Source organism: Mobula hypostoma, chromosome 4 (genome assembly GCF_963921235.1).
Source record: "Mobula hypostoma chromosome 4, sMobHyp1.1, whole genome shotgun sequence".
Classification (NCBI taxonomy): Eukaryota; Metazoa; Chordata; class Chondrichthyes; order Myliobatiformes; family Myliobatidae; genus Mobula; species Mobula hypostoma.
In genome coordinates this window covers 37,303,899-37,317,566 of record NC_086100.1, presented here as the reverse complement: position 1 = coordinate 37,317,566, position 13,668 = coordinate 37,303,899, and the positions used below count along the sequence as shown (strand labels likewise).

At 41.2% G+C, this 13,668-nt stretch overlaps 1 protein-coding gene across 2 annotated transcripts in view; it reads left to right on the top strand.

Moving 5' to 3' along the window:
• The window catches only part of eif4e2 (eukaryotic translation initiation factor 4E family member 2), a 69,864-nt gene that overhangs the window by 6,652 nt on the left and 49,544 nt on the right, over positions 1-13,668 (top strand). For both annotated transcript variants that reach the window (XM_063044852.1, XM_063044853.1), the window contains exons 2-3: positions 4,914-5,028; positions 8,956-9,090. In XM_063044852.1, the coding sequence (XP_062900922.1) occupies positions 4,914-5,028; positions 8,956-9,090 (250 nt within the window). The remainder of the gene's footprint in view (positions 1-4,913; positions 5,029-8,955; positions 9,091-13,668) is intronic.

Below are 13,668 nucleotides of genomic sequence, written 5' to 3'. Positions count from 1 at the left end.
TCCTTATTAATCCTAGCTTTGATCACTTGGCCTTAAACCTTCTGAAAAACCAGGATTCTCCACTCTCTTGCAACATACATCAAAGTTGCTGGTGAACGCAGCAGGCCAAGCAGCATCTATAGGAAGAGGCGCAGTCGACGTTTCAGGCCGAGACCCTTCGTCCTGAAACGTCGACTGCGCCTCTTCCTATAGATGCTGCTTGGCCTGCTGCGTTCACCAGCAACTTTGATGTATGTTGCTTGAATTTCCAGCATCTGCAGAATTCCTGTTGTTTACGTTTAAGTTCTCCACTCTCTTATTACTTTGTGGGTTGCAGTGAATTTCAAAGGTTTTGAGAACCACCTTGATTCCCTCCTCAGTAGAATACACAGAGTTCTCTACCTTGGTGACTAAGCAGATATCAGATAGTGTAAGGATCAAGAGGTAAGTATTTTGAAACTGATATATAGAGAAACTTATTCTACCATAGATGGAGTTAGATTTCCCCCCTTTGGGCCAGAGGGATCATGGAATATTAAAAAGGTGGAGTAGCCTACTGCTGTTTTTCAAATTTTCTAACAGTACCTTTTTAGTTTTTCTCTTCATTAGCTATTGCCAATTCAAAAAAGAAGGAATCTCCACCTTCATTGTTTCCATTCATTTGATGCATTGCTTGCTTAAAAGTCCAGCTGCAGATGTAGCTTTATTTGCTCCATTCAGCAACCCACAACTCAGTGCTATTCTGTCTAATGGAAGAAAACAGAATCTAGAGATTATGGTCACTCACCTGGGCTTCTGTTTCATGCTACCTCATTGGACTGGTTTTACCTAGTATTTCATCATACTACTGCCAGCACTCAATGAATCCATTATTTGTCAAACCCCATTACTCCCTTTCCTCCTGTATTGTTGGTAGATGTTCCAAGCAATATCATAATTGAATATAATATGCTCAAACCATTTGCTGACATGAAGTTATATTATGATTGTTCCTTATGCATTCATGGTGAGTCATAATATTATTTCTCATGCTTCTAACTTGTCCATAGCCTGGAACCTGGACACTATTTCTGTTGCATTCTAAAGCTCATATTTTTGAGACTAATGGACTCTATGCACTGAAGAGATGTGCTTTAACTTTGAACCATAGAAGTTGCATGTTTTATAACTTTCTGAAAGTGCTGTTCACAAACTTCCTATGTATTTTTTCCGTGTTCTTCATCAGAATTAAGTTTATGATCCTTGACATATGTTGTGAAATTCGTTGTTTTGTGACAGCAGTACAGTATAATGCATGAAAAATAGAAAATCAGTGCAAAAAGAGAGCAAGGTACTGAGTTATTGTTCATTGATTCGTGGACCATTCAGAAACCTGATGGTGGAGGGGAAGAAGCTCTTCATAAAACGTCGGTGTTTTCAAGCTCCTGTACCTCCTTCCTGATGGTAGTAATCAGAAGAGGGCACGTCCTGGGTGGTGGGGGTTCTTAATGATGGATGCCAATTTGAGGCATTGCCTTTTGAAGATGTCCTTGATGGTGGGGAAGGTAGTGCCCATGATGGAGCTGGCTAAGTTTACAATCTTTGCAGCTTTTTATAATCTTGTGCATTTGCACTTTCTTACCAGATGATGATGCAACCAGTCAGAATGTTCTCCATAGTATCTCTGTAGAAATTTCTTGGAGTCTTTGGTGACGTACCAAATCTCAAACTCCTAATGAAATATAGCCACTGATTTGCCTTCTCTGTAATTGCATCAATATTTTGGGCCCAAGATAAATCTTCAGATATTGATGCCCGGGATCTTGGAGTGAATATTTATCCATCCATTTTATATGCTGTCATGAATTCTGCACTCACGACTGTTTCTGGTAAGAGGTTAGAAATCCTATTTTTTTTAAAACAGCTGTTCACTGACTCATAAACCAATTTTTCTAGTCTTGATTAGATCTCTTGCCCCATTGAAAGTACTACAAATTCTTTCAGTTTCATCACTGGGCAATGCAGTAGTACAACTGGTAGAACTGCTGCTTCACAGCTCCACTGGCTTGTGTTCAATCCTGATTTCCATTGTTGTCTCAGTTGAATTTGCACATCTTCCCTATAACCATGTGGGTTTCCTTCTTGTGCTTTGGTTTTCTTCCCACATCCCAAAAGACATGAAGGTTAGTGGGTTAATTGCCTTAGGTGTTTGTGGGTTGAAGAATCTGGGGATGAGAATAGATTACAGAGAAAAATAGTGGAATGGAATTGTCTGTTGATTCAATACAGACTTAATAGGCTGAAATACTGTTTGGAAATGGAGAACAGTGAAGCCTCATCTTTGTATTTGACATGAATCACACTTCAACTTTGTTATCTGTTTCGTGAGATGCAGAAAGCTTCCTACTGTGCTATTTAGTTTTGGCTAAATAGTAACGAGTGTCCTTAATTAAACATGAAATTGATGGGTAAATGTTGGGTAAGGTTAAGAATCAATAGCATAACTCCATTCTAATGCAGACATCCCACCTCTCCCAGAAGTTCCAGGAGTCTCCCGCATCGCGGTAGTGGCCCCCTGACGTCTGGAAATTATATACAATATCCCGGAAGTAGATTTTTTTGAGGGGGTGAGGGAGAGCGACCATCCTGATTGGTCTCTCTTCGTGCTAAGAGTGGTCCTCAACCTCCAGGCTGCGAGGAAACAATGTGATTTGGCGATATGAAACGATATGAGTCAGCTGCACCTTTCCTCATTCCCTGTCACGCACTGTTGAATTTTAATGCATGTGAGGTCATCAGTGATCCGAGACAAGCAAAGGAATGGGCCCGTGACCCATTTGTGAATGTCCCCGGAGAATCATCCATGTCAGGGCGGGAAAAAGATCAATTCCTCGAGCTTGCAGATGTCGGCGGGCTGAAAAGTATGTTTGACATAACGTCTCTGCTGGCATTCTGGATCAAAGACAAGGCTGAATATCCTGAGATAGCCACAGAAGCACTGAAAACGTTGCTTCTATTTCCAAAATATCTCTGTGAAGCGGGTTTTCTGCAATGAATGCAACGAAAACTAAATTGCAGAATAGACTGGACATAAGGAACCTCCTTCGAGTATCGCTGTCTCCCATCACCCCTCGATGGGACCGTCTTGTTGCAGGAAAACAAGCCCAGGGCTCCCAATGATTCCGCGATATTGGTGTGTTGCAATGATTTTATATGTTCATATGGGGAAAATATGCGCTGTGTGTTTAATATCCAAACGTTACTTAAAATGTTATGATGTGATTGACTTATCACCTATATTCTGGTTGTGATCAACACCCCCACCCCCCGTCGGCCGGTCTGCAAGAATATTGTCAATATTAAACCGGTCTGTGGTGCAAAAACGATTGCGGACCCCTGCTAAGTAGACCTATCAGTTTTCTCTGTGGGCGGGCTTTACAGTCAACCTCAAAAATAATGACAGTGTTGCTCGCTGTTTGCAACAGTGACTTTTCTATTGCCCATGGTGGGTTAAAATGTAAATGACATGTTGAGGTGAGTTTAACAGGTGTCATTCGTTTATTAGCATAGCTAACGTTATTTAAACTAGCTGGCTGGCTGCTAAGGAGCTACTCTATTGATGTCCTACATGATGAGGCCAAACTCCCTGTAGACTTGCTTAAAGTTGTAATAGAATAAACATGATAATATAAGTACATATTTTAATGTCACATTTTCTGCATATACCCAACTTGGTTTACAGATTAGACAAAATCACCAAACAAAGTATTACACACACCCTTGGAGGTCGACGGGGGCGGGGGGGGGGGATATGGGGTTGCAGGGGGCGGGGGTGCTACCTCCCTGAAATGGTGGTGCTACCTCCCTGAAATGAGTTTTTGCAGGGTGGGATGTCTGCTAATGTCCTGTTTTAAGAATTAAAAAATCATAATGAACAGTTAACATTTATTAAAACTGCCATCTATGTGTCAGTGACAGAGAGATTAGGGTCCAGTGAATATCCTCACTTGATTAATTTTGCCGTAGACTTATGAATCAACTAATTGAATGATCCAGTAGTTAGCCTGCAAACACATGAACACTGTCACTCGTGTGGAACACATTTGTCAGAGCCTCTGGCTATGTATTTGTGATTCTTGCGTGTGGCAAAGAGGCCGGCCGTGATGTTGGAGAGAGATCCAGCCATGACCGGGATGGTGGAGGAGCCCGCCAGTGTGTCAGAGTAACTGACCTGGCTGCAGACCATGTTGCTGCCCACTACTTGGAAGCATCGCAGCAGGTGCAGTATAACCGTGGGAGATTGTTTCGGATGTTTCACTTGCGATCACAAGACTCTGTCGGACAGTGATGATGTAAGTTGCCGCAGGCCTGTTACCCTTGTCTGGTAGAAGGAGCTGTGTAGCCTCGGTTGTAGGGAGAACTAGGCCTCAAGCCTCAGGCTTGCCTGCTGCTGCAGACCAGGTGAGAGATGCAAAAACGTTTACAGCGTGGTGTATGAGCTTGGCTGGGGCCTGGCCTCTCCTATCAGTAATACCCTCCCATGTTGGAGTAGTGAAATGACAGGCTGGATTGCGTGCATCTTTATACTGTCAGGAGAATGCCATTGTTTGCTGAACATTGTCACTCAGGGTCTTGGGTTCCATATTTTTTTTTGAGTGAATATGCTTCTTTGCTTGCTATTTTGAATTATGTTACATGCTGTTTTTGAATGTTTGCTTGCTGTTTTGCACCTTGGCCTCAGAGGAACGCTGTCTTGTTCAGCTGTATCTATGTTTGGTTTGAGTGATAATTAAACTTGATTTGATTGTTTGCCAGATGATGTCATAAACAAAAGCCATATAACCTATAGATAAAATCACGGCTTTTCCCATATAATGGAAAATGATTGTTATACTCTTTTTGAAGAGAACTTTCAACTGTAGTGGCTAAACATTAAACTCTTTCCTTGTTTGCAGTTTAAAAGATGATGACAGTGGAGACCAGGATCAACATGAGGAAAACCACACACAGAAAGAGAATGAGAAAGAGAAAACAGACAAAGAGAAACCTCAAAATGTTACCAAAAGGAAGGTGAGCATAGAAGTACACCTTGCACACTGCTTTAGGAAAAAGAGCTAAAAAAAACAGCCAGCTGTCTCACTTGTACTCTTCTCCATGAAGCAAGAAGCTGTGGACAGCTGATCTTTCTGGGTTCAAGTGAGTTTTATTTGCCAGTTTGTTGCAGGGGCAATGTCTGTTATTTGTGCCAGATGTAGTTAATACTTGGTGTTCTCTGTCCAGTTATCCGTAGTGTGTTTCTGGACAAGAGGGGAAAATTGGGTTTTCACGTCAATGTGGGAATGATGTTCTCTTTTATGTTTACAATGGGTCAGGAAATGAATGGCAGTCAGTTGTAAGAATCTGATTAGGTATTTTGTTAAGTGACAAGAAGCCAAAATTCCTTAAACAATGATGATGCATTCTAACTTGATATTGAACTTCATGGCTGAGGTCTCACTTTTAAGATAAAACCCAATGATTGTTGGCAGTCGAAATGGCTGCTGTTTTTTGTAAATTTTCAAACATTTTTTTTTTCTTCCTCAGTGCACAAGGTTTCTGTTCTCCTTACCCTTTTCTGTCTGGTAACTGTGCCAGCAGCCTCATAGTACAGTTCCAATGCAAAACAAAATTACTGTTTGGAATGGCATTTCAGGTATCATACACATTCTCAGTAGTTGCAATTTGTTGATAGTTCAAGTGGGAAGACCATCTCAGTGGAATTATATTTCAGATGTATAAAATATAAACTTCAAAATATTCGCCAACCTCCATGTTATTTTTGTTGAAGTGGGTTAGCCACCTATGACATGACATGCTATATGCAAATGAACAAGGCCTTCGACTCACAACAAGGTTCCCATAAAAGAACTCCTGGGTTTTTTTTCATTTGCTGAAATTATTTTTATATTTCTTTTAAAAAGGACTGTAACCTCTGACTATTAATATTGCCAAAGGCTTTGGCTAGAGAAACGTGGGCATGTGGAGTCTGACTGTACAATGAATATTACAGGACAATGAAAGAAAACTTGGGTTTAGAGAGCAAAAGGGGTGATGGTTCAGTGGTCAAATTGCCAGACTATTAACCTGGAGAGCAGAGTTCAAATAGTATTTTGGCAGACGTGGAATTCATAGAGAACTAGGGTTCATGGTCTCAGAGTGAATTATAGGCCATCTAAAGCTAAGATGAAGTAGTAAAAAGTAGTAAATCTTTGGAATCCTCTACCTGGAGGCTGTTATGACTTGGTCTTTGAGTTTATCAAAAAAGAATTGTTTTATGGGATTAGTACAAGAAAATAAAACTAGTTAGCAGTTTGGCCATGCTCCTGATGAATGCTGGACCCTGCCTACTACTAATCCTTATGTTTAATATTATGATTAGACTCTACATTTAATCTGTTCCTTCTCACAGCTTGTACGTGCACAGAGCCTTTAGTTCACTCTTGGCATGATGTGTTTAATTAAAGTTTTGGTCAATTTCTGGATATGTGGACCACAAAACTGCCTGTTACTCAGTCACATTGCCCTGTTAATGTAGCTATAAATAGACACTCTCCCTGAAACCTGAGTACAAATATTAGGTGAAATCCAATTTAGAAGGCAAATTAAAATGTAAATAAATATACAGTGGTGGCAGTGGTGCCCCCCCCCCCCCAGGTTTGTGTAGAATATCAGATGAGTGTTGCTTGGTGTCGCTGTACTTCCAGTTTCATATCATTCTGAAATACCTTCTGTGTATGATGGCACATGACAATATAACTTCAGTGTTGGGTTTGTAAGATTAACTTTGACAACAGTAAGTGTAGATGATGCTTTATAGAAAGGATAACTTGTAGGAAATACAAATCCAGTGTAAGTCAGATTCTAAAAGTGAGCAGGGCTTAGTGGGACATTATGCAGAGCTTGAGATTGCGGGAGACGTTACTTGTGGTGAGTAGCACCAGATTTTAAAAAATAAGCGGGGGCCCCTCGGGGCTTTCTGCAGAGCTTGGGATCGCCTGGGTTGCTACAGTTGGAGGTCAGGGATGTGCGGGATGACCTACTAGGAGAAAGCTGCAGCTACCACTGGCTCTGTCTGGCTCTGTGGTTCAATAGAGAAGGAAAAGAAGAGGAGGGTGGTGGTGACAAGCAGGCAGGAGATTCTGTGGACATGTCAGAAACTACTGAATGGTATGTTGCCTCCCAGGTGTCAGAGTCAAGGACAACTTAGATCAGGTCCACAGCATTCTGGGGGTACATCCTCACTGGCCAGAGGAGTAGTACCAGATGATTGGAGAGTGGCAAATGTCAATCCTTTGCTCAAGAAAGGTAACTGGTCTATAATTCCCAAAATTATCCCTGCGAGTCTTACATCAGTTGTGGGAAAATTATTGGAAACATTCTTAGAGACAGGATTTATGAACATTTGAACAAACATAAGCTAAATTGGCTTTGTGAGGAGCAGGTCATGCCTCACTAGCAGGATCGAACTTGTTGAGGAAGTGACAAACAAACTGATGAAGATAATGCAGTGGATATGATATATATGGATTTTAATAAGGTGATAAGGTTTCCCTATAGTGAGCTCATTCAGAAAGTAAGGAGGCCCGGGATCCGGGAAAATTTGGCTCTGCAGATACAGAATTGGCTTGTCCACAAAAGGCGAAGGGTGGTAGTAGATGAAACATATCCTGCTTGCAGCTCAGCAACCAGTGGTGCTCTGCAGAGATCTGTTCTGTGACCCCTGCTCTTTGTGATTTTTTTTTTTAGAAATGACTTGGATGATGAAGTGAATGGCAGCTTAGTAGATTTGCAGATGACACAAGGATTGGTGGTGTTGTGGATAGTGTAAAAAGAATGTCATTGGTTGCAAGGAGGTATTGATAGGATGCAGAGTGGGGCTGAGAAATAGCAAATGGAGTTCAATCCAGAGAAATATGAAGTGATGTGCTTTGGAAGATCAAACTTGAAGGCTAAATACAGGGTTAATAGTAGCATTCTTAGCAGTGTGCAGGAACGAGAGGTAGCTTGGGGCCCATGTTTATGGATCCCTTAAACTTGCAGTGTATATTGATAAGGTGGTTACTTAGGCATATGGTGTGTTGACCTTCATTAGTCAGGGTATTGAGTTCAAGAGTCATGAGGTTATGTTGCAGTTCTGTAGAACGCTGGTTAGACCACACTTGGAGTATTGTGTTCATTTCTGGTTGCAGAGGTTATAGGAACGAGGTGGCAGCTTAGGGAAGGCGCAGAAGAGATATATCAGGATGCTGCCTGAAATAGAGAGCATGTCTTAGGAGGATAGGTTGAATGAGCTAGGTGACTTGAAAGAGGTGTATAAAATGATAAGAGCCATAGATTGGACAGCCAGTGACTTTTTCCTAGGGCAGCAATGGCTAATATGAGAGGGCATGATTTTAAGGTGTTTGTAGGAAAGTATTGGCTGGGGTGGCGGGGGGAAGAATATCAGAGATAGGTATTTTACGCACAGAATGGTGGGTACATGGAATGCGTTGCCAGGGGTCACGGTAGAGACAAATACCTTAGAGATATTTAAGAGATAGGCACATGAATGATAGAAAAATGGAGGGCTACTTGGGAGGAATGGGTTAGATTGATCTTGTAGGTTAAAAGGTCAGCACAACTATGGGCCAAAGGGCTTGTTCTGTGCTTTACTATTCTATGTTTTTGTTCTAAATCTAGTACAAACATTTTACTGGAGAGAGCTGAGTTCGAGAACTTGTAGTTAAGATATATTCTGGGAGTTACTGGCTGCAAATTGCATTTTGGCTGATGTTCTCAGACTGCTGAAGTATGAATAAACCTAAATTAATCAGATAGCAACAGCAATGTAGAGAAATGAGTAACAAGGAAATAATTTAAGGCTGTGTGCTATGGACAAAATATCTCAGCATATTTATAAATCAGCACAATAATTTAACAAAATACTACATTTTTACACAAGCATTTTATTCCTTACAGACTGTTGTCCCTGGCCCAGGAGAACATCCGCTACAGTACAACTATACATTTTGGTATTCCAGACGTACTCCAGGTCGACCCACCAGCTCTCAGAGCTATGAACAAAATGTTAAACAGATTGGAACATTTGCTTCTGTAAGCAATGCCTTTTGCATTAACCATTAATGATTTTCAAGTTGTTGACTGAGAAGTTTTATTTAACAAATTTTCTTTATGCTTGTTTTTAGTTTGGATTGCGTCGATTGTTGATAAAGAAATTGAGGATAATTCTTAGCAAAAAGAATTTAGTATGTTTTTTTTGTGGGCATACTGGGTGCTGGAAAATGTTTTAATCGTTTTTAAATCTCCGATACAATATTAGAGAACTGGTGCTTTGAAAGTTTTTCGGACTCTTGGACAGATCCAGTAGATTAGAAGACAACAAGTATCATGCCACTGTTTTTTTAAAAGATGCAGGCAAAAGGTGGGTAACTCTGGAGTGCTTGTGAATGAATCACAAGAGGCTGGTTTGCCGGTGAGGCAGATTATCAAGAAGGCAAATGGAATGGCCTTCATTGCTGGAGGGATTGAATTTAAAAGCGGAGAGGTTATACCGTGTGGGTACTCATGAGGCCATACCCAGAGGACTGCATATACTTGACGAAAATTTACTGGCTTTGGAGGCGGTAAAGAGGAGGTTCACCAGGTTGATTCTAGAAACGTGGGTGTTAACCTATGGGGAGAAGATTGAGTCACCTGGGACTATATTCACTGAAATTCAGAAGATTGAGAGTGGATCTTGTAGAAACATGTAAAATTATGAAAAGGATGTATAAAATAGAGGCAGGAAAGTTGTTTCCACTGGTAGTGAGACAAGAACTAGGGGACATAGCCTCAAGATTTGCAACAATAGATTTAGGACAAAGATGAGGAGAAACTAATTTTACTCAGGAAGTAGTGAACTTGTTAATTCTCTGCCCAGGGAAGCAATGGTGGCAACCTCATTAAATACAATTAATTGGAAACAGTACTTTCTGGTCCAATTAAGTGGCTGCCCCAATTAGCCGAAGCTTCATGGAAATAGTTAAAACATGTTAAAAAATACAAACTACCGTTTAACTGAGTAATAAATTTTGTATTTAAATGAAGTATAGAACAAATTAGAACACTAACAATGCCACTACAGTACTATAAAACTGTAGTTCCTAATAGTTATTGATGGATGAATTCATCCATAGTGTACACTGCTGTGTTCTTTTGATTGACTGTGAACCTATCAATGCAGACACATAGTGCAAATAATGGACTGCTTTAATATAATGTGTTCGACATTTGCATCCTCCAAATTTTCATTGTCATTATAACATTCAAGATGATTATCAAAACTCTCAAATTCTTCATAGCTTTTAACTTGTTGAAGTAGTGAAATCGTTTCATTTTCACTTCTGGTTATTTTGTTATTGGGTTTATTGCGTTCATTCTCCGGAAGTGGCTGCGTGACCTTGGCTTCACTAGAAGAGAGATCAAGTCAACCAGCAGGGCTGTAGCTGAGGCAGCAGAGAAAGGATCAGCATGGGTGTGGACCAAGTATGTCCAAAGGGGCAGATAGTCAGACAGTGTATACATATCTTGCAAACCCTTCAGTAGTTGCATAGACACCTGAAGAGCAGACTATCTGTTGGATGGAAGTGACCAACAACTCTGATAGAGGCAGATGCCAAATTTTTAAGCTCACCAGTGGGAGGTGGTGCTTTAGCACTGCTGGCCCACCACCTCGAGGGAGTCTTGATCATAAGCGGGCCGAAACTCCTGAAGGCAGGTGGCAGATCAACTGATGATCCCACTGGTAATAGCACAGGACAGTTAACATCTTAGTCCACGTGTATTTTGTAACTCTGGCACTGTGTGGAAAAGGCAGGTAGGTTTGCTAGTTCTGCACTGGACATGGGTGCCAGAGCAGATAGTGAAGTGGTTATGGGGAAAGATGATGTTAAGCCTGCATACAAAGTCAGGAATTGAAAGGTTGAACATGGCGAGAATAATTTTCTGTATGGATGGATCAGCATGTGGAATTATGACACTATAGCCCTTAATGAGACTTGGTTGCAGGAGGGGCAGGACTGGCAGCTCAATATTCCAGGGTTCTGTTGTTTTGGATGTGATAAAGCAGGAGGGATTAAAGGGTGGGATTACTAGTCAGGGAAAATGTCACTGGTGCTCAGAGAGGATTGACTGGAGAGGTCGTTTGCTGAGGCTGTATGGGTAGAACTGAGGAGTAAGAAGGGGATAGCCACATTAATAGGATTATATTATAGACTACCCAAAGTCAGCAGGATTTAGAGGAGCAGATTTCTTTGGAGATGGCAGACTGTAGCAAGAAACATAAGACTGTGATAGTAGGTGAATTCAACTTTCCACATAGTGATTGGGATACACATACTGTAAAGGGCTGGATGGAATTGAGTTTGTCAACTGTGTTCAGGAAAGTTTCCTTAATTAATTCATTGATGTTCCAACGAGAGGCAGTGCCATACTAGATCTCCTATTAGGGAATGTAATGGGGCAGGTGACAGAAGTTTGTGTAGGGTACACTTTGCATCTAGTGATTATAATGCCATTATCACAGGTCCTCAGGTTGATATTCTAAAGGCTGATTTTGATGGTATCGGAAAGGATCTGGCAAATGTTGATTGGGCCAGGTTGTTTTCAGGCAAGGGTAAGTGGGAGGCCTTCAAAAGTCAAATTTTTGAGAGTATAGAGTTTGCATGTTGCTGCCAGAATAAAATGCAAGGATAACAGTTTTAGGGAATCTTGGATTTTGAGAGAGATTGAGGCCCTGTTGAAGAAGATGAGGAGGTACATAACTGCCAGCGGAAGTGGTGGATTTGTGTTTGATTTCAACATTTAAATTTGGATATGTACATGGATGGGAAGGGTATGGAGGGCTATGGTGCAGGTGCAGGTCAATGGGACGAGGCAGATTAATAGTTTGGCAAGGACCATGTGAGCTAAATATTGTGTTTCTGTGCTGTAGTATTCTATGACTCTAAAGTTTAACTAACACTATTGACTTTAGTTTTATTATATGCCTTGCATGTAGTTTATCCTATTTGTATTTTGAAATGGAAGATGTTTGATAGAAATGGGTAATTTAAATTGTTTTCAATTGCTGCAATGAATTTGGAAGTAAGGCACCCACCCTTGTGCAATGAAAGTGCTGGATTGTTAGGTAAGCTTTGATTTTTGAATTTTAAACATGATTATTTGTACTGAATATGAAAGGGGGAACTAGTAAGAACTTTGATTTATCTATGTATACTTCAGATCCCCATCAGGCGGGCCTCAAGGCTCTCCACTTCTTTCTGGACAACAGACCTAACGGATCCCCTCTACTGCCACTCTCCGTCTGGAGAAACTGGTACTTACCCTTAATGATTTCTCTTTTAGCTCCTCCCACTTTCTCCAAACCAGAGGTGTAGCCATATGCACTCACATGGGCTCCAGCTATGACTGCATTTTCCTTAACTACGTGAAACAGTTCATGTTCCAAGTGTACACTGGCAACGGTTCCCAACTTTTCCTCCGCTACATTGATGACTGCATTGGTGCTGTTTCCTGCCCATGCTGAGCTTGTCAATTTCAACATCTTTGCCTTCAATTTCCACCCTGTCATCAAACTTACTTGGTCTATCTCTGACACCTCTCTCCCCTTTCTTGATCTCTCAGTCTTCGACTCTGGAAACAGATTATCTGTGGACATCTTTTATAAATCCACTAACTTTCTCAGCTATCTTGACTATACCTTTTTCTACCCTGTCCCTTGTAAAAATGCTATTCCCTTCTCTCAGTTCCTTCACCTCCACTGCATCTATTCGCAGGTTGAGGTGTTCCATTCTAGAATATTTGAGATGTCCTCTTTTTTTTTTGCAGAAAATGGGGAGTCTCCCTTCCATCACTATCAATGCTGCCCTCAGTCATATCTCCTTCATTTTACGCACATCAACCCTTACCCCTTCCCCATCTTGTCATAACAAGGATAGCACTCCCCTTGTCCTCACCCAACAAACCTCCGTATCCAGTACATAATTTTCCACAGCTTCCACCAACGGGATCCAACCACCAGGCACATTTTTCTCTATCCCGCTCCACCCCCCCCATCCCATTTCCACAAGGATCACTCTCTATGTGACTCCCTTGTCCACTCATCTCTTTCCACAGACTTTCTCCCAACACTTATCCCTGCAACTGTGATAAGTGCTCTAAGACCTGAGCTTAATATCTTCCTGTGTATCTGGATCCTCAATTTTCTCACTTGCAGACACCAGTCAGTATGGTTTGGCAACACTATCTCCTCCACACACACCATCATACTGTGTGTTTAGCCCCTGCTCTCTCTGTTTTATTCCAGTGATTCTCAACCTTTTTAAACCAATGTCCCCAAAAAACACCTTCATACTTGCCAATCCCCCACTTAGGCACAGTATACTTTCCGGTGCCCACGTTGTGGGAAAATATGTCCACCATATGCTAACATGAGAAAAATTATTCTGCTTTAAGTTTTTATTTGTCTTTAAACCTAGCTTATACAGTACCTGTGTGCTGTACAGCAGCTTCAATAACAACGTGATCCTTGAGCTTGATCATTTTTAGCAAGAGTTGAAATATCTGTGACCACAAAATCCGTAAGTCCCCACATGTAACAATGTCCATGTGGTTTCTGTTTTTTGTGTGTAT